The 26,923-nt window shown below is 47.8% G+C and overlaps 1 protein-coding gene across 1 annotated transcript in view; it reads right to left on the reverse strand.

Annotated features, from left to right (window-relative positions):
• The window catches only part of GPC3 (glypican 3), a 138,292-nt gene that overhangs the window by 1,724 nt on the left and 109,645 nt on the right, over positions 1-26,923 (reverse strand). The window contains exon 7 of the mRNA XM_005488180.3: positions 23,727-23,880. Coding sequence (XP_005488237.2) covers positions 23,727-23,880 — 154 coding nt within the window. The remainder of the gene's footprint in view (positions 1-23,726; positions 23,881-26,923) is intronic.

The raw sequence follows: 26,923 nt of genomic DNA on the forward strand, positions 1-26,923 counted from the left end.
CCACCTCATCAAAGGAAGGAATGTGAATGGATCAGGCACTCTGGGCACGCTGGTGTTGCAACAGGGAGACTTTGAGATGAAGCACATGTGGGTTCCAATCCAAGAAAGCATCCAGTATAAAAGTTTTGACAGTACTGGCAGAGAAGCATGACATGAACAGAGGGGAAAGCTTGTGGGAACATCACTGGCTGCAAGGGACCTGCTGGGCAGTAACTCACAGCTGCCCTTCCCTTGCTGGGTCAGGGAAGAATAAAGAATTCCAAATTGGCAATGTGGAAAGGCAAGACACCAGCAAATCTCAGGGCCAAGAAGAAAGAGTAAAAGGTGTTTTAAGATGCCATTAGCGAGATCTACCTGAGTGGGTGCACTCATGCTTGTTCTCAAGGCAGTGGGGCCCTTGCTACCCTGCTAGTGCTGCTGCCATCTCCTTTGGGGTCCCAAATGGGAATCAGGTAAGCCTGGTTTGTCTCATCCACAGAGCCTGGCCTTTGGAGTTGGAGGAAACTGGTGGTTTCCATCAGAAGAGACCCTTTTTCAAGACTTTTCCAAGCCTCCTGGATCACCAGCATGTTGGAAAGGTTTGGATCATCCCACTCCACCCCTGAGAAAGAATCCAAGAGACTGAATAAGCCCTCTATCTAAAAAAATGCCACATCAATCCAATGAACACCACTGCCAAGGCAAACAGGCAGTATTTCTTAATCAAAAAATACCCAAACATTGCAAAACAAAAGCAGAAGGATGTTAGCATGACAAATGAGTCAGCCCAGGCCATCAAAGGAGGTCAGAAATGGCTCAAAGGGAGCAGTTATCCAAGCACAGAGAGGCCCAGGTGCAAGCAGAACCTGCCTGGTAAACAGAATTCTCTAGTAGATCCCCACAAACACTACAATTCCTCTTTTCCACAGCTTTCCTGCTTTTCCTCTAAACAGCACAGATATGCTGCTGTCCTCTGGCACTGCACACCCACAGGAAGAACAGGGAGAAAGGTGCCACCTTGAAAGGGATGTGCTGGGAGACTTTCCAAGCACAGAGAGAGCAAATCTCTCTGGCATAGGCATGCTCAGGCTTCAGGGCACTTTGGGAACAGCCTGCCTGCACCACCTTCTTTTCCCAAGCTCATTTGTGGAAAATAAGTGGAGGGATTTGGAGTTAATACAATCACAGCAGATTATTTCACAGTTGGTTGTTTGACACAAGACTCCTCAGCTGGCACAGTGCTGGATCACAACCTGCCCTAGTGTGTTTTGAAAGGTATTTCCACACATTACAAAGGCTCCTGAAACCTAAAAGATGCTCCATGGGGTCACAGCACTGTCAGGCACCCACAGGCTCCCAGACCAGTGACCATGAGAGCTTTTGGGGCAGGATATTCTCTTACTGGACATCCTAGCAAACCTAAAAAACTCTCCAGGAACTGAGTAACTACTCATGCCTTTCCCTTTAGAAAAGAAATTTGAAACAAAAGAGTGTTTCAGCAAGGTCCTTAACAGCACAAAGGGTTTTGACGGCCCCATTTACAGTCTTGTTCTGGGATGTAATTTATGAGATTCGAGTTCCTGCACGGGTCTCAATGCAGCAGCTGAATCCCGTTGGAAATGTTCAGCCAGTACCAAAATGAGTGTTCCAAACATACTCTATGCGTGGGAAATTTTCCAATTCTGGGATTTCACCTCAGCTTGAGTAAGGGTGAGTTTTTAAATCACAGCATTTCACCCAAATGGGGATGGTGATTCTCTCACTATTCCCTTCTGGCCAAATTAAAGAGAAGGGAACAGAAACCCTCTTGTCATCAGAGATTAGAATGCTATTTTCCTCCCCTTAACTGCTTCAGAAGTTTAGTGCTGGGATGTGCCATTTGTTTTCACTGCTCCTTCCATTGTATCCTATTCCTTATTTGTTCCCAACTGTATTTTTAGGCGTGATGGATTTAGCCAAGCATCTTTTATTTTGTATTAATAATGGATCTTGCAAATCCCTTTCACTTAACTCCTAATGACCTTTGCTACATCACAGGAAAGGAAAATAAAAGGTATGAGCCTCTAACAGACCTCAGGCAGCCAATCCAGGCAATAACAGCATTAAAAATACACATCACAGAATCACAGAGTTGGTAAGGCTGGAAGGGATCACAGTGACTCATCTGGTCCAAGCTCCTTCTCAAGCCCAAAGCACAAGATTGAGTCTATCTCCAGTGAGGGACACTCCACACTCTTTCTGAGCAACCTGCTCCAGTGCTCAGCCACTGCACAGTAAAAAAGTTCTTCCTCATATTCAGATGGAGCATCCTGTGCATCAGTTTCTGCCCACTGCCTCTGATCTTACTGCTTATATTGTTGATAATAAACATATTTCAAATCCAGGAACCCAAATTAGCAAATGTTTCCAACCAGGTAGTTCTTGAGAGGGCTCCATCATAATTTCCAGCATTTTTTAGAATCCCTGGTTAGACCTGGTCACTCCCACATCCCTGCCCCCCACAGCCTCTAGGAGTGAAAGAGCCTCAGCATCAGGGATAGAGCTGCAGGATGGCTGCTGGGGTGACTGAAACTAACATTCCACATTGTCCATTTTGGACACGTCCACCCAAAACTTTGCCTTTATGCTGCTAAATAACCTGAAAGAAGGTACCCAGCCACCTTCTGCATTAATCATCTCCACTCCCCCAGCTCTGATCACCCAATTCACTGGCATCAGCTTCTCAGCACAAAGTGGCCCTTTGGCCTGCAAAGCCTTTCGGGGGGGAGGGCAGGAAACCAGAAAAATCTGTTTCTGTTTATAATCAGAGTCCAGGGGGTATTACCAACAATCTGCACTAATTACAAATTCAATCTTCACTCATTCTGGTCCCTCTTGTCCTCTGGGCTGCAGATTAGATAATCCCTTTAAAATAATAGTCCATCATTAGCTGTGCTTTTCCCTGCCCCTCCTCACGCGAGCGAGCCGAGCGCTTTCCCGGCATCCTCCCACAGCTGCTGAAAGGTCTCCAGCCGCACACAAGCCGGTCCCTCCGGAAGCATCCTTTGTCACCAAAGCCCCTCTAACACAAAGCTGCTGTGCTGTGCTCCCAGGACAGCCTCAGCTTCAATGGCCTCGCAGCGTGGAGGACAAAACGCGGCGCCAGCCCCGCAGCCCGCGCTCTCCACAGCCACGACATAAAGCACAGGCATTTTCCCATGGATTAGGGGAAATGCCTCCTGACTCTGCCACACTGACTCTGCACAAGCTTGTTGGGCAGGGATCATTAGAAAGCTCTTCTTGCTGAACCACACCAGCTTTGGAGGCGGCTATAAAATAGGGCTGGACTGGGAGGAAGTTGGGTTTGAGTAGGGATGGAATGTCCCATGGCAGCTGGCATAGCAGGAATGAGGAGGAGGAGTACTGGCACATAGGCTTTGCTCTGCCAAATCCAACACTGCCTACCAAAACACCCCTTTTCACCCCCAAAATGGACAACATGGGCTTGAGCAAAGAGCTGCTGGCAAATGTCTGGCAAATGACCTCCAAGAGCCCTGCTGCTGCAGGCTGGCTCGGAGGCTGCCCAGAGCCAGAGCCAGGGAATGTCATCCCCAGCCAGGCATCTGGGCTGCCTGCCTGCCAAGCCTGCCCAGCAGATGGTTCCAGCCATGGACCCAATATAGCAACAGAGCCAGAATGGATGGCCAGGCATGAAATCTGCCTCCCCTGTCACTGGATAGCTCTGCCAGTGCCTCGTGCAGCCGTGATGGACGTGACGGGATCCCGACACAGGTGAAACCATGAAGCCTACCACACCATGTTCAGCCAACAGGGCTGCTGTGGTGATGGCCCTAGTTTGCACATGATGGAAACACTGCAGTGTGAAGGGAATGGATTGTGTTTCCAGTGAATGCAAAACACATCAAGTAGAAATGTCACAGACAGGAAGGGCAGCTTGGCAAGCTGTGGCATCTGCCAGCATCTGTCTGCATCTTTCCTTCAGGACTGATTTTTCCCAGGAAAGCATATGCTACCATTGCCATTGAAAATTACAATTTCCAGAGTGTGTTGCTTTGTGTAATTTTTTAAGCAGCGAGCATCTTCCAGAGGAAGAAGGTGCCAATAGATGCAGCAGACTGGCTGTCTCCAAAACAGGACAGGATTTCTTAAAGGGAGAGATGCTTGAGTCAAGCCCGAACTGTTGACTCATTCAAAGGTGAAGCATAAGAGCCTGTGATTCCACACACCAGTCAGCCTCACCTTGGCTCCCAAATCTCTCCTTCTCTACAGCACCAACCATTTCACTCTCACAGGTGTTTGCGCCTGAAATGAATGCAGAAGAACAGTCCAATTTCATCCCAAACACTTCCTGGAACACCAAAAGCTCTGCTGGCCTCACCCTGCAGTTATCTGTTTTTTTCATGCAAACAGCTCCTATTACAAACATACCTCTGCCTCCCCAAAGGCAGCACCTGAAACCATCCATGGTGTTGCATGGCACAAACAGCCACAACTGCACGGATACAGCTGAGATTCCCAAACTGCTGCTTCTCCAAAACACCTTAAACTCTTCCAAACACCTAGCCAAGCATGGTTTCATCTCATCAGGGAGGTTTTGCCCTCTGGCTTATTACCATTAAAATCCTGGAGCACCAACAGGTTTGCCAGTTGTCTTCTTGCACAACGAGCTGCAACAGCCCAGCCGTAGGTGCGGCCGCGCCGCTGTGTAATTAAAGCATGAGCCAGGGCTGGCTGTGGTGCTTGTGTTGGCACAGATCACTGAGATGGATGTGCAGCATGTGCATGGTCTTGTGCCTCTGCTTCTCCACCTCCTCCACAGCAATTTAGGAGGTGCGGCTCTTGGCAATATGGATTTGGAAAAAAAAAAAGAAGAAAAAAATCCATCGACAACACGGCCCAGAGAGCCTGGCATGGCTCAGCAGCAAGGGGTAAAACCAACTTCCTGGGCAGAGACCCAAAGGAATCAGGTTTGGGATTGCTGATTTGCAAAACAAGACTTTTCCCCCGCCTGCCTGTTTGCCACCTCTGGGCTGCTGGTGTGCCACGGATGGCCCGTGGCCTGCAGCACGTGCTCACCAGCAACCCAGACACCACAGGTACCACCACAAACCCAGGACCAACGGGGGAGGAAGCTCCCCAGCATCAATGCTCTCTGGAAGGCAGCAGTAAATTGATTTAGGAGGACCCAGATTTGAGGACGGCCCATCTCAGGCCCAGCCAGGGCTGTAACCAGGTACTGTTCAGGGTACACGAGGCACTGAGCTCTGTGAGGCAGCCAGTATGCACACCCTGGCTCCCCAGCCTCCAGTACTACCAGAAAAGTCTCTCCACACACATCCACAAGCTTTTGAAGGAACAAAACACCCTCAAAACCCAAGACAGCGTACAGGCAGAGGGGCTGCACCACGACCCCAATTCCAGCAACTGCTCCTTCCCCCAACCTTGGCCAGAGGCTGGTGGCAAGGAAGGGCCATAATTTATGACCTGGGCCTATGTTTACTTTGAGAATGTACATTCTTTGCTCCTTGGTTTGGTCTAGATCTACCCTGAAGAGAATCTGGCATCTGCAATTGCATTCCTCGTTTTCCCCTTGGCAGAGTGTGAAAGAGTTTCTGAACTGCACTCGCGGAGCGGAGCCACAAAAACATGTCTAGCAAAATGCACTCATGTAATCTACTAAAAATTAACAAATATCATTAGCATTATTAATTGGAAGGGCTGGAGTTCTTGTACTTTGCTGATGAAGCAGCATTACCCTGGTCTGATATCCAGACGTAGAGTCCAGAACAAGAGCTGCTACCTAAAAGAGCTTAGAAGAAAAGCACTGAAGAATAGGGAGCTAAACACATACAGCCAAAAACATCTGCAAAGACAGGAGTCAAGAAATAAAAAGAGGAATAGCTGTAAACAGGAGAGTATGAATAGAAGTGAAATTATTTAAATGGCAGCAATACAGGACTGGGTCAAGCAATGATCCTGCAGATCCATGAGTATCTCAGCCCACCCAGATGTCATTTCTTCCTATTTGGAGACCTTCAAGACCTAAATCACAAAGAGATCCTTTTTCATCATTCTGCTGTCACCTGAGACATCTCCATACATTCTTGATTTTGGGAAGTAAGGTTCTCAATGATAGCAGAGAAAAATTAAATACTTCATATTCCCTCTAATGACTAAAAACACCATACTCCCATCTAACTGAAATTTTCTCCTTCATGTTTTCTTCCCCAGAAGCTCCTGGATACGACCAGGAGAGGAAGCGCTTTCTTGCTATGTGCTGGCCATCAACATCTCTAAGCTCAGGACAGTCAGTGACACTCGGGTATTAGCAGGACCTGACAAAATGCAGTCCTAAGGGGAATGCAATGGTCGCTGCCTTCCAGATGTCAGCCACTAAAAGCAGCCCTCAAGGCAGAAGGATGTTTCTCAATGCTTGATTGGAAAGCTCATGGTGGTGTTATGGCACCCAGGAACATCTGAACCTCCCTTTGTGACTCACTGTGTGAGGAAACCAGTCCTGAAAGTGCCCAGGCCACAGACACCAGGGAATTGTGCACTCCTGCCTCAAGTAGGAATGTGCCTCTTCAATCAGAAGGGACAAGGACTTTGTGCAATGTCTACACTCAGGGAAAAATCCCTGCACATCCACCAGGCTACAACTCATGATGCCAAGGGAAGTATCTGAGTGAGATTTCAGGTCAAAACCCAAGAGTTTGGGTTGTGCATGGACACCCCAGCTCAGCCCACAGCGGAACTGGCAGGCAGGCTCAGACATGGTGATGCTCCATGCTCCTCTGCTCAGCCTGCCTCTGCTCCTGGAGAAACTTCCTGAGGTTTTGTGCTCTGGCACTGCCCAGGGTCCCCAGCATGGAGGGACAGCCAGCTCCCCCTTCCATGCCAAGGGAATGTTTGCATGGAGCAGGAGCTGAGGTGAGAGAGCTGCCAAGGCAAGGGAGCCACATGGCAACAGCATCACCTGGCTTTTTTCATTGTGTTAACCTGCATAAATAAACAAATAAAAAAAATCCTGGACCTGCACTAAAACAACATTAAAGTGACTGTAAAAATGGAGTAATGCAGAAGGTCCTGGGAAACATCACCACACCCAACTTTTCCATCTCCATATAGAAGATGGTTTGGGTTCATAGGCTGAACATTTTATCAACTTCAGGACATCTTCCCTGCACTGGAAGCAGCCCCAGGAACAATCTCTGTAGTCTGACACCAGGACCTGGCTGTGCACTGCATGGCAGTGAAGAAAGACCCGAATTAAGCCCAGCTGCTCACTGGGTGCCTGTAACCTCTAACACAAACCCTGGCTGATTTCTGCTCCCTGCCCTTCCCAGGCCAGAGCAAACCCTGACCCCAAAGCACTGGTGGAATGAGGGTGCTAAAAGCTGGATTGAATGGTGGTGGCAGCTCCAATGGGAATCCCTGCTGAGCACCAGGACAGTGTGGCTGCAGTGCCTGGGCTGTGCTGGACCTCTGCCATCACACTGGCACCTTCCTGGGGTCCAAGGGCATCCCTGTCGTGTTTGGGACCATGCTGGAGCTCAAGGAGATCACCTGGACTGCTCCCAGTGCAGAGGGAGGGAACAAGGGATGGAGGGGACTGGCCCTGGGCTCCTGCTGGCATCTCCCCAGGACAGCTGGTACTGCCACAGGAAGGTGCCAGGGATGAGGACACACTGCTCATGTGGCAGAATCCAAATTGATCTGGGGACACCTCCACTGACCCAACAAGCAGTGAAACAAGAAGGACTCCAAGGCCCTCAACAGGGCTCCAAGGGCCAAGCCCACAGATGCCTCCTTCTCCATCCCATCTGAAGCAATCATGGCTCTCTCTCTCAGGAATGTCACAATCACAGTGGAAAATCAAAATAAAAAGGCTATGTAATCCAGTTTGTAAATCCCTTCAAAATCACAAAATCCTCTCTAAAATGGATTACAGAGATTAGAGATAAGAGTTTCCTGGAAATCAAGAATTGCATTTCTGCCTCCCCCATCTCTTCACTGCCTCAGAAAAAGAGCCTTGCTTGTGCCCCCCATCCCACCTCATTCCTTCCCAGACACCATCCCAGCCTTGGGGAGCAAAAGCAGCACCCTAAAAACAGCAGAGCTGTTTCTACCTGACTTTGCCATAAGCAATATTTTGGGGCACAATCTGCTGCATGTACCTGAGCCTGTGGACAATGTGGGATGACTGCCAGGTTCTGCAAGCATCCATCCCTACTCCAAACAGGCTCCACATGGTTGTGCAATGTGCTGCCATGGTTTGTGAGCTGCAGGACTTGCACCCAAATCCTGGGGGTGCCCAGGAGAAAAACATCCTCTTAAATCAGGAAAATCACCAATGTGCCAGTGGTGACTAGAAGAGAAAGGTCAAACACCCATGTGGGGATGATATAAAATTATTTAGCAGCCATGCCATTATTAGTCTGATAGATTAAAATCATCATTTTGTTTGATGTTTTTGACACAAGTATCCACAGTCGATGCTGGTAGGACAATTTTCTGTTGGGAATTTTTATTTCGTGAGAGTTTTTGCCCTTTCCTTCTTATTGGGAACAACAACAACAAGAAGAAGGGATTGCAATATTAGCATTCCTGGCAGAGCACACATTCAAGTTCCTGACCTGTTATTGCTCAAGGACTTCTGCAGCTGCAGATGCCTGTTTGGAGCTACAGTTAGGTCACTTTGAATGATGCTCACAGAATAAGGATCAAAACACTCACAGCTTGATCAAAAGGACATTTTATGAACATTGCAGCCTGAGTTAAGTGCTGATGTGAATACTTAGGTTTGCCCTTATATTACCTCAGCTCAGCTCTAATAAAATTAACACCCTTTTAAATAATGAACTCAATTTTATTTGTTTCATGTTTTTGTGCCTTATGGCTTTGAAAACACATTCTCAAAACCCTCCCATCACACTGGGAATGTTTAGCTGTGTTGGGATCTGCAAATCAACATCTTTGTACAGAGGAATAATAAGCGTTGCACCTTTGTATCATTGTTGCACCTGCTCTAACCTGGATTTATACACCAAAGGTTGGGGTTTTTTTTCCTGCCCACAAAAGAGGGTAACCAGTCACACTCTTTCTTTTCCCAGGAAGAATTACCACCTGTAAATAAACAACTAAAAACTGAACTACAAGCACCAGCAGCATGAATTCTCCTTTGTAAAGAGACAACAGAAAAAACAAAGCAGGGGAAAATCCAGTCTCTCCCCTGCATTTCACTTGCACATTAAAGGCAAAATGAACTTACCAGTCCAGGACAGGGGATGTCTTATTGGTGCAATACAGCTGCTTAACTGTTCTTTAGAGATATTCATCTCAAAAGCCAGAACAGAAAGAGCATTTTCCCCCCTTTTATTTATTTATCTTTTTTTTTTGTGCCAACTCACCTTAGCTGAAAAGCACATTGAGATTGTAATTATGGGAAGGCCTCATCTAGTAGATTTGTAAACTCAGCTATCGGCTTGAATTACTGGAATTAGCAAGGCTAATTTAATGTCACTGTTCAAAATAGCTCAGATTTGGAATTTCTTAATGGCCTTAGGAAAAGGAGTCTTTATGCATACTGCAATCTAGGCTTCATTCTTAGACTAAATTCCTTCTCATAGATTTTGTGAATGCCCTGTTTTGTAGCCAACACAAACTCTGTCCAGTAAAATAATGTAAGGACTCAGAATGAAAAGAGATTAGCTGTTCCCTGCTCCTGTTATTTTAAAGCAGAAATAACTTTGGCTTCTACTGATTCATAGACAAAGCTTGAAATGCAAAGCATGCTCAACTCCAGAGTCAGCATGAAAAGGACCTTAAAATATTCCCGAGTGCAAGTAATGGACTTATTAGAGGGATGAAAAGAGGCACTTTTCACAGAATCCCAAGCTCTTTAGTCCTGTCATATCAATAATCTTGCTTAAGAATTTCGTTCCATTTACATTTCTTTCCCTTCCAAGTATCCTGCCTGACTCCTATGAAATACAACACTTAAGCTTTTAAAGTGTTAATTTATTTCTGTTAATGCTTGGTGGTGTAAAATGTCTGTGGATCTCCCAGAGTGTGAGCAATGGTGCCATGAGGGGGTGGGACAGGGAGCAATTCTGTGCACTTATACACCTGAAAATTGATAAATGAGGAGGGAATTTTAAACACTTGGTTAAAAGCATCTTCTTTAAATAATGGCATTTGATTGTGGTGGAATTCAACATACCTGCAATCTGTTGCATTCTCCTTTATGTTCATGTTTAACACCCACAAAAACAATGCTGACAGTAAGAAAAAAAAAAGCTTTATAGATATCAGGAAGGAAATTTTCCTAAGCTCTCCTAAGATTCCAAAATATATCAAATTTTAACCCAGTTTGCCTAGACTTTGAAAGGTAGTTTACTCTAATGCCAGCACAAAGCAACTAGTGATAATTTTCCCTTTTTCTTTGAAGAAACTGAAAAACAAAGGGAATTCAGGAACAAATCACCAAGGTCTGTGTGGCATAGCAGGGAAGGAGAGACAGAGATGCCCCCTATTTAAGGAATTAGGGGACTTTTTTTTCCATTTGGCTCCAGAGGACGATTTGCACTGGCTGGCGACTGTCAGCATGGAGAGGAAAGATGTTTTGCCTACATCTGCCCATGGCCTCCTCAAGACAGCACCAGCAGAGAGCAGGAGACCCCAAACCCTGTGACAGGATGAGTGGCCACGCTGAGATGCCCATGCCTGGCGTGTGGTGCTGGCCAGGGATGATTTTCATAGACCAAACCAGATTTCACACTGCCCAAGAGACTCTAGGGTCTCAAAGCACACCCCAGGCATTAATTACACCCTCCACTTTGAAGAAATTAATTAAGCACTGAAACCTTCTGGTCCCTGAGAGCCAAGCACAAGCCTCCATTCACTGATGGCTGAAACTGAGCTGGGCTGTGGCGAGGTTTCAGGAACACTGACAGGAGAGCTGAGAAAAACACCTCTGAGTGCCCTGAGGCAGCAGAATCCTCCCCCCAGGATACTTCTGATTCCTCTGGACACTCCCAGCAGGTTCCCTGAGAGGGCAGCACTCCAGGTTGGCTGTGGATCACTCCCCATGGCAAGGCAGGGAAAGCTGACACACCAGGGAGGAAGAGGAGCAAACCCACTCCACAGCCACCCTCCAGGGCATTCACCCAGCCCCTGCTTCTCCTCAAGAGCCCCTGACATGAGCAGTCATTTTTCCTAATGACAAACTGGACAGCCCTGATGAGACACCCACGAGAAGTAACAGGAGCTGCTGACACCATCCTGGCTGGTTCCCTGTGTGCCCCTGGCTGCTGTGTGACCATTCCTGGGTGAGACATCCTCCAGCCCATCCTCCAGCTTCTCCAGCTGCAAGAGGCACCCCCACAGTCCCATGGGAAGCAGAACAATGGGCAGGCACCCCAAGATGCTGCAGAAACCACCCTCACTGGAGCATTTGCTGAGCTGGTATCCTGCACTGGAACAAATCCACACAACACGAAACCCTCTCTGCTCCTGATTCCCCTGTTCTGCTCCATTCAGGCTTGCTGGATGCCTCCCCATCTTTCCATCTGCCTGGATGACTTCCTCTCAGAAGTTGGACCAGCCATTTGTCCAGGGCACTCTCAAAGGATTGAGAGGAGCAGCCTGCCAACCCACAAACATCTGCTGGCCCTGCTTCTTTTGCAACAAATTCCTGGATAAAATAGGTGACAAGTGCATTAAAAAACTATATATGCTACCTGTGCTGCAGAGAGCTGGAAGGCAAAGGGGGATTGCCAGCCCCTGCAACTAACAGAGAGTGGTGGCTGTGCTGGAGCTGCAGCCTGGGAAACCCATTAGGGCCACATGGGGTGTCAGAGTGAAACAGGAGTGCTGGGCTTGCCGGGCAGGAGGCAAATTCAGAGACCTGGAACAGCAGGAGTTCTCAGTGCATGCCTGCATTACCCTCCCAAAAGCCAGAGGAGCAGTGAGCAGGCACACCTGAGCTGCAAGTGAGGCAGAGGCACAGAACCCCCTGAGCATCCCCTCCTGCAATGGGGAGAGGATGCCCAGGGAGGGATTCCTCAGAGCAGGGCTTGCTCCAGGGGCTGTTCCTGTTAGCTCTGCTTCAGGGTTAGTGCCATCCTGCAGCCATCCAGTCCCCCAGTGCAGGTTTCAGTGGGATGGAGGGGATTTAGGAGCCTCCAGGCAATCCCATATAGTTACCCTCTATCCTACATAACAGAAGCTGCTTAAGTATTTTTACAGACAGGTTTCTGCTCCTGAATGTGTTCAACTGGTCAGGGTGAACCTTAGTTATCAGTAACCAAAGTCATACTCTAACCTCTTGCTTCCCAACCCAAGCACAGCAGTAACTTTTGTTCAGTGTGAAGCAATACTGCCCTGCTATGTCCTTATTTTGGGATTTTTTTGGGTACACAGAACTATTTTTCTTTTTTCCACATTTTCTAATGAGTTCTGGCTGTAGGAAGTTGTTTGTAAATCACACAAGTATTTGTTTTACTGGAAACATCTGCTTTAACACATTTGTCTTTTTAAAAAGGCAAATTTTTTTTAAACAAAGGTATTAAGCTGCAATGTAAATTGGGCACATCTGTTTATGAGTCACTGCAATAGCACTGCCTCTAGTGCACAGATCACATGGATCTCCAGGGGCCTGATCCAGACAATTACAAACTCAAGCTTGCTCTGCTCCCTATTCCAGCTCTCCTCTTCCCACAGCACTTCTGCCTGATTTAATAAATTAAGGCCACTAAATAAGAGAGACCTATTTAGTGTCTGCTAATAACATTAGGTGTCTGGCCCAGCAGACCAGAGAGTATCAACAAGAGCCTGAGGCTGGTGCTGCAGCCCAGAGGCACCTGAGGGCCAAGTTCAATGGAATTATTTATAGAGGGAACCCCAGGCTGCACCAGAGCCACTCTGCCCATGGTGCTGCACCACCTCTGCTGCTCAGGGCTGCCACAAAAAACACCTGGAGAAGCCAAAGACAGGGAAAGACATCAGCTGAACATCCAATATCAATACCTGACCCACCAGCTGGTATTTATCCACTGCAAACAAGGTCAGCAGAGCTGGGGGACTGGTCTGATTCCCAGGAAAACCATTCAGATCTGGTACTGCAGTGCTGGGGAGCATCCCTGATGATTCTGGGGTAAATAAAACAATGAGGGGTGGGAAGGGAAATCCAAACCAGCAATCCAAACCTGCCTGGAGAGGGCAGATTCAGGATCTCCATCCCCACAAGAGCTGCCAGACTCCAGCTGTGCAGGGCAAAGCTTTCTGACTGTCACCAAAGCCCAAATAAAGCTACAGGAGTCAGGAAGGGACACAGGAGGGGATGGTGCTCAGATGCTCCCTGAGAACAGGCACTGGAGCACAAGTGGAAGTTTGCTTCACAGGGAAGGGGAGAGGGGAACGGTTTGGGTATAAATGCATTCCTTCACATTCCCTGCACATGCTTTAGCAGTGATTTATGTGGACAAGGGAAGAGATACTGCAGGCTGTGTTCTGTGATGACTTTGGGGAGCGCACAACCTTTTTTTTATTTACTTTTTACTGGAATGATCTACAGAGAAGCAGAAGAGGACAAGCAAACATACCAAAGCTGCAGAGCAGCCGGCAGAGAGATATCAAGGAGACAGAGGATATTACTCAGATTCTGATAATAACCACTGGCTCCCACCTGCCAACTGCAGGCTGTCTGACACAAAAAACTCCAAAAACAGGCTGGAGCAGATGTCTGCCTCCCTGTGCAGGAAGTGTCTCCAGTATCCATGAGACACAAGCAAAATAGCTTAGAGTCCAGCAATTTTTCAGACTCGAGATACTGAATTCAAACAGGAAGGAGGGAGGAAAAAAACAGCAAAGCAAAAGGATGTGTCTCACATTGCAGTTGTAATTTACATTTTAGAAATCCTGCTGGGACTCCTGCACTGGACTGAGGCAGTGACAGATGCCCTGGCAATCTGTCCAGCTGCCAAACCTGATGCTCAGCAGCCAGTGCAAACCATCCATCCCTGCACATCACAGAACCTCCAAGGGATGCAGCAGCAGCACCGTGGGCACTCAGTGGGGCTCAGGGTCCCTCTCACCCAGCAAAGAGCCAGCCCAAGGCAGCAGCTCCCACCTGCCTGGAGATGGGATGCACAGAAACAGGGATTCACCTTCCAAGAGGGAAGGTGTGGGAAGGGAAGGGAAGGTGCTGGTGGGTTTGCATTCCAGCTCCGTGCTGGGCACAGCCCCAGCTCCTGCAGGAGGGGAGGGCAGAGCATCACCCCAGGTCCCACGGGATGCAAGGAGCAAATGAAAAGCAGGGACAAACAGCAAGATGTCACTGAGAGCCCCAAATACCATTGAAGGCGCTTTCTGAAACAACAGAAGCTGGTCAACATGCCAGATTTCCATTCCCATAAAAGAGGGGGAGTGTGCTACTGCTCCAAAGCAGAACAAAAGCAAAACGTGTCCAAATTTTTTGTTGTTTAAATTTACAAAATTTTAAAAAGGCAAATTGACATACCATTCCAACAAAGTCCAATCAATTCTTTTGGTTTTTGGTGGTTTTTTTCCCCTGTGGTATAATTAAAAATGTAATTTCAAGCAGACTTTGAGACAAGAAGCTGCTGTGGAGCGAAAGCAGGCAGCATTACCTTGAGCTTCAGGCTGCTGCTGCTTCACTTCCCTGCTGCAAGAGCACAGAAAGATGTTTCAGTTTATTCCAGAACAAGAAAATCCCATCCAAAGCTCCAGCAAGCTTCACTGCCTCCCAGCTCCAGCAGAGGCAGTTTGCAACACAAAGTCTCCCATCAGAAAGTTTCTGGCTTGCCCAAAAGCAACATGAGGGGAGGTTAAATTGTGAAGCCAGGGCACGTCTGCCCCAGGGGAGATGCCCCAGAGAAGCTGGCACAGCCAGCAGACTCCAGCACCATTTGTTTGCCTGGAATTTGTTCCTGGGGCAGAAACCCAGGTGGGCCCTGCTGGAGCTCTGAGAGCCCCAGGGCAGGATGCAGGGGAAGGCAGAGCACAGGAGGTGGCAGGTCCTGGGAAGGGGGACACCCCTCCTGCAGCTCACAGCTCATCCATCCCAGCACCGGGGGTCAGGATCTGCTGCACGTCCACCTGGGAACCAGGGGAGCCCTGCTCAGGCAAACACACCTGGTTCAGTTCATGTTACTGCTGGTGTCAGCCCCACAGATGTGTGTGCACAGCTCAGGATAATGCACACCAGCCCAGGAGAGCTCCTGCCTGACACATGATGGATCCCCTGCTCCTGGAGCACACGGAGCGGTGTTGACTCAGTAATTGATCCTGTCCTGCTAATGCACCCACTGATGAGTGATTTGCAGGCCAGACCCAAATTCCTGCTATTTTCACTTGCAAAGCAAAGGGTGAGAAGAGAGACAGAAATGAGGATTAAAAGTCCAAGGATCCTAGGAGGTTTCTCTGGAGAAGCATCCTTCTTCCCCTTCCCCATACATTTTTGGCAAGGACTAAAAAAGAGGCTGCCTTCTGGGCAGGTCTGTGTTTCTTTCTTCTGGGGACCAACAGCAACCAGCAACAGGTTCTGTGGCCAGGTCTGTGCACAAGTCCAGCATGGGCTGTCCACTGATTTCATTTTAAAAACCTCATCTCAAGTAATGCCTCTTCCTCCATCCAGGTTCCATCCAGATCCCAACATCTTCCAGATACTGAACTCAGAGCTTCATTTAATCAGGCCTGATTATTTCACAGACACGTACATTTATATTTATGGAAAGATGTAAAAACTAATTTTCAAAGTGCAGTGCTGCTGCCTGCAGCATGCAGGGACCTGTTGGATGCAGGCAGGGAGATGCTGCCATGCAGACTCTCACCCAACCACATCTAAGCCAAGCCCAGCTCCCCAGAGCTGCTGGCTGCTGCCACAATGCTGCAACCCACACTGCCAGGTCATGGCCACAGTCACCACCTGCACAAAAACAGACACATTTGTTCCAATTTAAAGGGGGGAACCAAGAGGTCAGGCTTTTTAAGGCAGCCTGGACAATTTGAGCGTTCCCCATCTTGTTCCACATAGGGCTCAAAAAGTGCTCTGAAAGTTGTACCCAAAATGTTTCCACTGAGGGTTTCTGTGATCCATCTGACACAGCGTCTGCTCTTCTGGACATCTTCAGAGCAAGAGGATGGACAGCAGAGCAGCAGCCACAGCTGAGAGACCAGGTCCTCCTCCTGTGCACTGTCAGTGAGACAGGGACACCAGGCCCAACATTCATGGACACAGCTGCATTTCCCCACGACACTTTCTGGGCAGACCTGTTTTATAGTACTTAATGAACCTTGGTTCTTGTCTCCTTTTGTCATTGAAAGGGACCTTAAAGATGAACTAGCTCCACCACACTTGCCATGGACAGTGACCTCCCACTGCAGCAGGCTGCTCAGACCCCATCCAGGCTGGCCTTAAGCACATTTTCTGGGAACAGGGAACAGGAGCTGCAGCAGAGGAATGGCCCAGCCCTGTGCCCACAGGGCACCCGGTGGTGTCTGACAGCTGAGGGCTGGCACACTGACACGAGTGCTGGGCACACACATCAGCCAGGGCCACAGCCTCTCCCACAGCACTCAGCAGGGCTGTGCCCAGCAGCCTCATTTATTACATCCCATAATCTCTCTTATCAGCTTACCTGCAGTGAGGCATTAGCAAAAGCCAAGCCACTCATGAAAGGGACACCCTCTCCTATGTGAAAAGTCAATCAACATGTTATATTGTTATCAGGCTCGCAGACAAACCTCTCTTTGTACAACAAAATGTGCAGATCCAGTGCCCTGACTATCAGTGTAAGGTTATCTTGTTGAGCCTTTAGCAAGCAGCACCTGATCTGCTTCTGTCTGAAATATACCTTCATTGTTGTCCCTTAAAAAGAAAACCAACTAAATTATTTTGCCTCTCCACAAGGAAAAACATCAAAAAGGAAAAAAAAGCCAAAAACCACCAAACCAAAAAGCAAGGCTGTATCCAAGTCAGGAATTGTGTTTCCCAACTTCATCAGAATTCATGTCTTTTTCAGCCACAAAAAACAGATTCATCACCCTTTAAGGATAAATATGGCCATCACTATTGCAACTGGGCACATTTTTGCATACTTGAAATTGTTTTGAGGTGTTCAGTCATGTAAGATGCTGCACTCAGTAACAATTTAAAGAAACATTAGCTCCCAAATTACACTGTTGAAAAGCATCTCCTCAGACACCCTGGCACAGTACAAGCTGTTATTCAGACTTGCAGCCTAACTAGTGGGTGAGCCCTTTGCCAGCAGACTGGCATTACAAACATCTGGGAGTGATGAGCAGTCCCAGACTCCCAGAGACCTTGGCACATTTTTGTGTTATAGCAGAGGCACCATCTCATCTGACCTTCAGTGAGTTTCCAGCCCTTCAACCTCACCTAGCCACCCCACACTGAGCCCACAGAGCTTCCCAAAGAAGGATTCAGACCAGGGAATGTGATGCACCATGTGATTCATGAATATCCCCTCCTCTGATTCAGCTCTTTAAAACATGGTGCATCATTCTTTGCTATGGGTCAGAATAGACCAAGGCAGAGAAGTCCTAAAAATACCAGATACAAATTGCTCAGATGGACTTGGGTCTGTAAGCACAACACTGAAAAAACTTAAACATTTTAAAAATGGAGTGAAATTGAAACAAACAAAAAAGATAGAACCATGGGATTAATATGTCCAGTGGATTTACTTCCTGCTTCCAAAGATGGCTTTTGCATATAAGTAGCTTTTCTCAAAGCAAAAATCCTGATAATAACTTTCTACTTCTTCAGTCATGGAATCAGTGTTTCTTTGGAGGAACTCAGGGCACAGAGGTCACAAGAACCCTTCCAAATGCACACACAGTGCACAGTGTGAGGCCTGCAAGAGTCACAGCAGCACAGCCAGCTGAAGGATGCTATGAACAAGTTCTCCTCCAAACACCACCAATAATTTTCTCAGTCTGTCAATAAAAAAAAAAAATCATTTTTTGCTGACGTCAGAAGTAAATTAATGAACTTGCCACTCAATTAGAGGGTCAGTCAACTGCTGCATGTGACTCCCTCTCCATCTTTTAGGTTTTATTTAGACAATGATGATGAATTCTTGACTTTCAACCAGACCTTCATTAAAAGAAAAGCTCAGTAAACACAAACATTTGAAATAGAACAATAATCAGACTATTGCACTGTTTCAGTCTGTACAATTCCAGCTCTTCCATCAGGATAATCTAGCTGACATTTGGCCTTGTCATTTTTTCACCCTGGGACAGGATGAATGCCTTGTAAAACAGCATGTTTCTGCTATCCTTGCTTCAGTCAAGCATTCAACAGCACTCTCTTTGGAGAGGAAAAAAAAAAAGTAAAAAAAAAGTAATTTTCTGCTACTAAAATGGTAGTTAGAAGCCCTAAAGCTTTTAGCAGACAGAAATGCCCATGGGAAGGATGCTGTGTCAATCCAGCCCATCTCAGGCAGTGCCTGAGCCAAGGCCAGGCCAGCCCTGCTGAGGTACAGTAAATATTGGTGCTGCACACAGGATATTTGTCAGCAGGGCCATCCAAGGCTGCAGGCTGTTCATCAGCATGGGACAAGAGCCACGTGGCCCTGCACTGTCAGCAACACCCACACACATGGGGATGTCTCCCACCTGTGGCAGGAGTGCTCCAGAAGCCATTTGGGGGTTGGAGAATGCCTGGCTCAGCAGAGGGATGAGCAGTCAATGGAGCAGAGCAGCAGCCACAGGTGCTGGGATAGGGGCACCCTGGAGGCTCTGCCAGAGCAGGGATCACTGCTCTTTATTCCCATAAAGGATGGGAATGCATCAGCTTGTAAATATTTTAACTGGTGTTCATCTGTCTCCCAGCACACACACACGGAGTGAGCCTGGGCAGACTGATTGCTATCCTCAGGTTGGGAGCATCCCTTTTCCAGCACAAATGCTCATTCCTAAGGAACCTTTCCCACAGAAATGAGCAGCAGAAACCACGAGGGCAGCACCCAAAGTGACCCTGTCTGTCTGGCCTCCCCCTCTGCCATTCACAGCCACCACCTGGATAGGGAAACCCCCCTGGTACAGGTGTGACCCCAAAATGAGGGAGGGAGCCTGGATGGATGGCACCCTCCTGAAATCAAAAGGGGGAGCTTGGATTGGTGGCACCCTCCTGAAATCAAAAGGGGGAGCCTGGATTGGTGGCACCCTCCTGAAATCAAAAGGGGGAGCTTGGATTGGTGGCACCCTCCTGAAATCAAAAGGGGGAGTTTGGATTGGTGGCACCCTCCTGAAATCAAAAGGGGGAGCCTGGATTGGTGGCACCCTCCTGAAATAAACCCAGGAGAGGACAGGGGAAGGGAGGAAGGTCACCAAAGGCTGAGCTGTAGGGACATCTCAGCACTGAGACCTCTAAGGCATGGAATGCTTTTCTGGGCATTGGGAGCTGTTTGAAAGCAGAACAGGATGGAAGTTGCAGCTCACAGGGTTTCAGAGCAGCTCCAAAAATGTGGTGCAAGACAGGAACACAGGGGTCCCACCCACCCTGTGCCACACAGGGCACAGCCACCAGAGACACACAGACCTCCCCTGCCCTGTGATCTGCATCCCAAATTCCCATTTGGAAGCAACTCCACCTTTGTAACATGGAAAAAAGGACCAACAAACAGCCTTTCCACCTGGGAACACACCCCACCTGGCCAGCTCAGAGGCAATATTCAAACCTGCAATTTGATGATGAGAGCACTCAGAAAAAAAGCCCTGCCAAGAGGATAAATCAGGGGCAAGCCAAGCTAGGAGTCACTGAAGAGTTACAGATCTGGGTAGGTCAATGGGGAGACTGTGCTGATTCTTTAAAAAGCACCTAGGTATGGCATGAAGTGCTGGAAACCACAAAGGGTCTGGCAGCAAATGGGCAGGGCACAGGAAAACTGGGGGCTTCCTTGGGGGCTTAGAAATGGCCAAGGGACAGTTGAGAGCAAAACTCAATAACTGCAGGTTATTGCAGCAGGAGCAGCCAGGCAGGGGAGCTGTTTTACACACAAACTTCCAGAGCCATCTTTATATATTTTTATTGCACACATCTATCCTTACATATCTCATGGGATGAGGCCAACTTCCCTTCCCAGGACAAACTATTTCTACTTCATTCTGCCAAATCCATCTGTTCCCAAGACAACTTTTGTTGCTGCCTAACACAGATATTTTGGAAGAGTAAATCTTCCCCTCAGACTCCCAGCCCCTTCCCCAAGTTGCTGGATTGTTCAGAATGTTCTCTGGGTGCTTCAGCTACTAAAACAGATATTTTCCCCCCAGCAAAGCTTGTGAGAAACCCAGGGTACAGCTGAGCTGGACCAAAGCACGTTTGCACACCCCTGGAATGCCTGCACCTCCTCTTCCCCAGCATTTAATAAAGCCCACACCTGGCACAGGAGCCTGTCCAGCATCCATATTTTAATTTCAGGCTCCCTGGGAACCTCTTTGGTTCCAAGTGGCATCTGGAGGGAGCACAGCCCAGGTGAGCTCATTAGTGGCTGGCTGGAGCATTGGCAAAGCCCCAGCCACCCTGGGCTCCTTTTCCTTTGGGTGCCTGTTGGTGCAGGATGGCTGAAACCAGCAGGCTGAGAGCACATGGCTGCATCTCACAGCCTGGAAGACATTTGCACTGACTCATAATTTGGGGGGAAATGCTATAATTCATTTGCAGACATGCCTTGCCATTGGAGTGGCATAAATATAAGTACAGAGCTCTATTTTTAGAGCTGCATGGCCAGGGTGCTGGCTCCATGGGTACTCCACTGACAAACAGGATGCACTCTTCTCTGAGCTGGGAGGTTTTCAGCCCTCCCCCTTATTGTAAACATCATCTGCCTTCAAAACCCTTAATGTGTTGCAGATGTGACAAACAATAAAAGACCTATCATGAAAAAAAGCCTGCCATCTCCGTGTTTCCCACTGGGGCAACATAATAATGAATTTATTAGCATATAGGGCTCACCAACATATGTTTATAGTCACTCACAAACTTCTGACTTGACAGTTTACAAGTATGTTTAAATCATTAAAGTTTAGGTTGACTGTCCAGTTGCTGCAGGCTCATTATAAATAGGAAACAAAGGTTACATTTTATACAACAGGCGATAAATCAAAACTAGTCTGTATTTTAGAATGACATTTTTTTTCCCCTCTTTTTTTATCTCTTTATTTTCAAGACTTTCTGAGGGGACATCTTGGTGAGGCCAGTGCCCAGTAGATGTTTGCAGTTAGCTGGCAGGAGCCACAGTGGAGAGCAGGAGAAAATCCCACTAGAGATGCAAAACCTCAGAGGTGGCAGAATCTGCCAAAGTTTTCACCCAACCGATAGCCAAAACCAGTGCCAGCCTAAGACACTGACCTCTCCTCCTCCTCAAGGCATCACCAAGTCCATCTGCAAGGCTCGGGAAACCCATTGAAGGGAAGAGTTCTCCACTGTTCTCCGATCTGCTCAAGCAGAACAAAGCACCTGAGAAAGGAGGGGAAAGACCCAAACCTCAAGGGCCAGCAGGAGGACTCAGACCTGCTCAGAGGGGGTTTGGTTTGAGCACTGCACTGCAGCACAGCCTGCCATCCATGCTCCTGCCCTGACACTGCAGAGCATCCTGATGAAACCCCGGCTCAGCAACACAACCCAGCCACTCCCATCCCTCTGCCTCTATTACAGGGTAACCACCTTGGGAAGGAGAGAGATAAAGCCACATTAAATGTAAAAGTTCATTTTGTAAACTGTTTCCAGATTTCAAAGCCTGGCATCATTTCAAATGGGCATGCTACCCTAAAATTTAGAATTTGTGGAAGTTTGGAGGGGGAATGTGGAATGGTTTCTGGTCCCTTTTATTTCTTGCTATGTACATGTGATACGATGGAAAAAAATTAATTGAAAAATACCCTTTCAAAGTAAAAAGAAATATCATTCTCAAAAATGTTGAAAATGAGTATTTCCACACCATCAGCAACTTTTCCTGGGCTGGTTTCCAACATAAAACTTGAACAGAGTCACAGTTTATATCCAATACCAAGCAAATAGGATTCTGTCGCTGTCATATCAGCTTCACCTCTCTGCTCTAAAGCAAAACACAAAAAGAGAGCACATGGCATGGGCCAGCAAGGAGAAAGGCTCCCTGACAGCACAGCTCATGCTCTCTGAGCTCAGTCAGGGCCTCAAAGGACAAACTCCACACTCTCAGCACCTGAAAGATTTTACGTGCCAGGAGCCCCATGCCCCAGAGACACAACTGCTTTACAGTTAATATTTACCCATACCACAGCACAGGCAGCAGCAAACAGGACAAGTCCTCCTCTCCTGCTGCATGTTCTGTGCCACAGTGACAAGAGGTGCAAGTTACAGGGAGATCAGTGCAGGGATTAAACCAGAGAGGCAGAAAGGATCACATATCCCACTTCAGAGATCACTGATGATAGTGTGGGGAAGGCTTTAAGAGGAAATTAGAAACACATTAAAAATAACATCAAGGTGTGACACAAAGATCATGGAAAATGAAACACGTATCTCTGCTCTCAGCACAGGACACTGTGAATCACCTGTGTTTCCTTAACATTAACTTTGTTATTTAGTTCTTGGATGAAATTAAGTGTGTTTTAGCCCTCTCAAAATTCTGTGTTTCTCTTTCAGACTTGGAGTGGAAGACTTGAAAAGTCCTTTCTTTTCCTTACTTAATATCTGAATATATGTATTTTATGCATTTTACATAATGTGTCAATAATCTTTGATATGAGACTGACATTTAATATTTCAGCTCTCACTTCATTAAGGATATTTTAATTATCCCAGACCAATGGGAGGGAATTTATAAACATCTGTGCTTCGTTTAGGAGCCCAAATTTGCCTTTTAAACTTCAAAGCTGCAGAGCTGATTTTATCCAGGTTCAGTTGTCTGGTCTCTCAAAGAGCAGTGTGCAGCACTGGAACCAGCACCAAGTGACCCAGCACTGCTCATCCCTGCTGGACACAGCCTCCAGCAGCCTGGGCTTGCTCACAAAGACAAACCAGGAGATGCTGCTGAGCCCCACAGAGTGCTCATGGGCCTAGGAGAGGGCTCACACCAGCAGCACGAGTGAGTGCCCAAATCACAACTGGTCCTTTGCCTTCTCCTCCCCATGGGTGACCAGGGGCTGCCTCATTAACAACCCCAGCAGGGCCTCAGGGCTGTTTTCAGAGGAACCAAGGACATGACTCACATTGGCAAGCAAAGCAATTTTTAGGCTTCCAAGTACCTAAATCACTTCTGCAAAACGAGCCTGAGGTATGTGCAAAAAGTCATTGGGGGTTTCTAAACCCTACATCGTAAATAACCATCATTTGCTGCAGTCAAACAAACCTTCCTGACTCTCTGGTGCCCTCCAGGAAGATGAGCAGCTCATCTCCAATCTCAGGATTGCAGGAGTGAAGAGGGTGACCCTGGGACCTGCATCAGATTTTCACCTTGCCTCAAATCCTCTCCAGTGGGCTGCCCTCAATGCACCCCTACAGAGCCAGCCTGGAAAAGCAGATTTCTTCTCCAGCTGATGCCTGGACTGGTACCACAGCCAGCCAGGACAATCTGGGGTGTCTGCAGCTCTGGGGGTGCCTGAGCAGGCCCAGGAGCAGCTCCCCACACCATCACCAAAACCTGCACCCAAGAGAGCTGCAGTGCCACATCCCCATCACTGCACCCCACAGAGGGGCAGTGCCACATCCCCATCACCTGCTAGGAAGCGGAGCTGGTTCCTCACTCTCAGCTCTCCATCCCCAGAGCCTCTGCCGCACTCATCTTCATCGTCGCAGTCCCCACTCTCCTCCTCCTCCTCTGCAGCTTTCCCCGGAGCTTTTCGGCGGGGCAAAGTCATCCCTCTGAGCAGCTGGAAGACAAGAGGGCACAGTCAGTCACTGCTTCCCCCACCCTCCTGCTGCCTCACCCTGGAGCGGGTGACACAGGGGGACAGATCCAGTGGAGCCAGGACAGTGGGACAGGACCCCAGCACTCCCTGTGCCAAAGCACTGAGGAGCTCAGGCTCGTTCATGGACAAAGCTGCGCAAAAAACTGCAATGCAGGAAACAAAAGGAGGAGGCAAAACCACATGGAGTCATTCTGGGCTTCTGTTCAGTGAGAATCACATGAGCCCTGCCAGACCCCAATGTCACCAAATCTCTGGGGTCAGCTACAAAACACATGCCCAAAGTTAGACCAGAAAACACAGTAGCAAGAGGAGCCTCTGTTCAGGGAATCTCACTGCTTTCACAAATTGTCTCTCCCATTTTAGATGTAACACATGAAAGGAAATAGCAGATCTCTCAGATCTGTACGGACCCCACAAACATAACCTAAAAATCTCATTTCTCACTCTTGAATCACAGAGGATGCTAGTGAAAGTTTTTGGGGTAGCCAAGTGACACAATGAAAGCATCTTTTAAAGGATGTTTTAAAGCTGGGTCCCGAGTAACAGTGAGAGTTTGCAGATCCCTGAGACAGGACTTGAATGCCTCCTCTGAGCACGGGGTCAGGTCCATTTTCCAAACATGGGTGGGAGCTCCCCACACTCCCATCACAGCACACACAGGGATTAGACACATTATAAACTATCAGCTTCCTCTCTTCGCTGACTTCCCTGATTCTGCTGTTGCTGAAAGCAGCCAACTACTCCATCATAAACTCAGATCCCCTTTGAAAAAGTGTGAGTCAGCTAGTTAATATATGCTGAAAATTTCTATCACTGCCACTCTGCTGTTAAAAGCTTCTTGAATTTAATCTCAGAGCTAAGGGAAAAAAAAATGAAAAGGATAAAGTAACAGAGAAGATATTGCAAAATGGGAGCTTTCCACATGCTTCAGGGGCTTGGTTAGTTCCATCTCTTGCAGCCATATACATGCCTTGCAAGGCATTTTTTAATATCTGGAATCTAGGTTATATTTTTAAACTATTATGCTAGCCTTAGAAAACAGTTTCTAAAATATTTATCTCCTGAAGTTTATACAGTCTTGGAGGAATGCCTTTGGCATCTGGCTCGCCCTGTCCACAGCAATGTCCACATACCTCAGTGTTTATATTAGAGGAGCATAACGTAATGAAAAACAAATGGCTCCATGTGAGACCCCTCTGGGTTCCCCAGCTGAGGCAAGGCTCTCCTGCCATGTGCCTGCTGTGAGAACCATGCTGGCCACATCCATGGCAGGCAGCAAAATGCTGCTCATCTCCTCAAAACTCAGGGGATGTGCTCTCATGGCCTCCAACAGGCGTTGGCTCAGGCTGGTTAAATTCACTTTTCAGGAATTTGACTTTGTTTAGACATTTACAAGCTTCTCCCGGAATATGGTGCAACCACAAAAAAATAACAAACAAAAAGGCAAGTGCAGTGCTGGGGGTAGCACAGGGAGGATCTCAGCCAGGCACCAAACATGCCAACCAGCCAAGCCTTGAGACCATCATTTGCACTTTGCTCCTCCAAACAAAGCCCCCAGCAACAGCAGTCCTCAGCTGAGCTGGAATGAGGATCTGCCATGCACAGCGGCCAATTAATTAATTAATTAGCACATACACCAGTTCAAACCCAGTGCACCACTGCCAAAACCCAAAACCGTGGAAGGGGCCACGACTGCTCAGCAGCAGGATCCTCATTGCCCTGTGGGATCCTCACTCCCCTACATCCCAGGAACAGAACAAGCCAGACAGAACCCCACTAAGCAGCCCATCTTTCATGCCTTACCCAAAAGAGCAGAGGAACTTTCTGGCACAGAGAATTAAGCTTTGGGATATTTTCAGATTTAATAAGCTCAGTGGGGGGCAAGGGAAAAAAATCAGGATTTTTTCAATTGTGTGTTTTCAAACATGAAAATAACTGAGCATTTCTCGTAGTACTACTTTTTTTCTTGGCATGCCATGAATTAGCAGCTTAATTTCTATGCCTTTGTAGCCACAATAAAACAGGAACTTTCTGAGAACCATCACGTGGGCCCCAACTTTGGATCAAGCAAACGTGACATCCCTTTGCCACACTGCTCTTTCCTTTGCCAGGAGAAAAGCTCCATCCTCAGGCACGCCCTCCCCAGCTGCTGATAACTATAGAGAGGTTCAATTAAATTTTGCTGCTGCTTGTGGGAGAAATGGAGCCCATGACACAAAACCTACTGGAGGAGTTAGCAGGAGACCAGGCATGGGGTAGAAATCCCACTCCACTCCAAGGGTACATCCAGACCCAGGAATGCTGTTGGGTGTCTCATCTTCATCCAGAAGAGCAGCTCTAGTCCCACTCATCAACCACTCCACAAGCTCCCTGATGGTTTGCATGCTTTATGAAATTATATTTGGTGTACTGAACATAGATTCCCCATCCTTAAATAGCAAGCAGAGCAGACTGCACCCTAACATTACAGTTTATTCATGTCCTGTGGTTTAAAGCCCATGGTAAGAGGCAGGAAAATACACAGTCTGGTGATCACTAAAGTGGTATGTAACAGTGAGATAGCTTTAACTTAATCACAATTCACCCAGCTGTAAGAGTTTACTGTCATATCTGCTCCTCTCTGTTAAACCATGATGGCAAAAATACACTGTAATGTAGCTGATGGAAAGGGGAGCGCTCTGTGGGAGGCCAGGCACACACATCCCCACACCTCCGAGGGGGCTGTGGGCCTTTCCTCCCCCATGCACACAACCACCATGGCAACAAACTGCCCCTGCTCCTCACTACAGGTCCTAATGAATCAGGTGTCCACCAGTTTTACTTCCAATCTCATCCCTTTCACAGAATCACTGGGTTGGAAGAGACCTTCAAGATCAGAGAGTCCAACCCAGCCCCAACACTTCAACTAAACCCTGGCACCCAGTGTTACATCCAGGCTTTGTTAAACACACCCGGGGATGGGGACTCCACCACCTCCCCGGGAAGCCATTCCAGAACTTTATCA

The sequence above is a fragment of the Zonotrichia albicollis genome, chromosome 14, assembly GCF_047830755.1.
Source record: "Zonotrichia albicollis isolate bZonAlb1 chromosome 14, bZonAlb1.hap1, whole genome shotgun sequence".
In the NCBI taxonomy this organism is placed as follows: domain Eukaryota; kingdom Metazoa; phylum Chordata; class Aves; order Passeriformes; family Passerellidae; genus Zonotrichia; species Zonotrichia albicollis.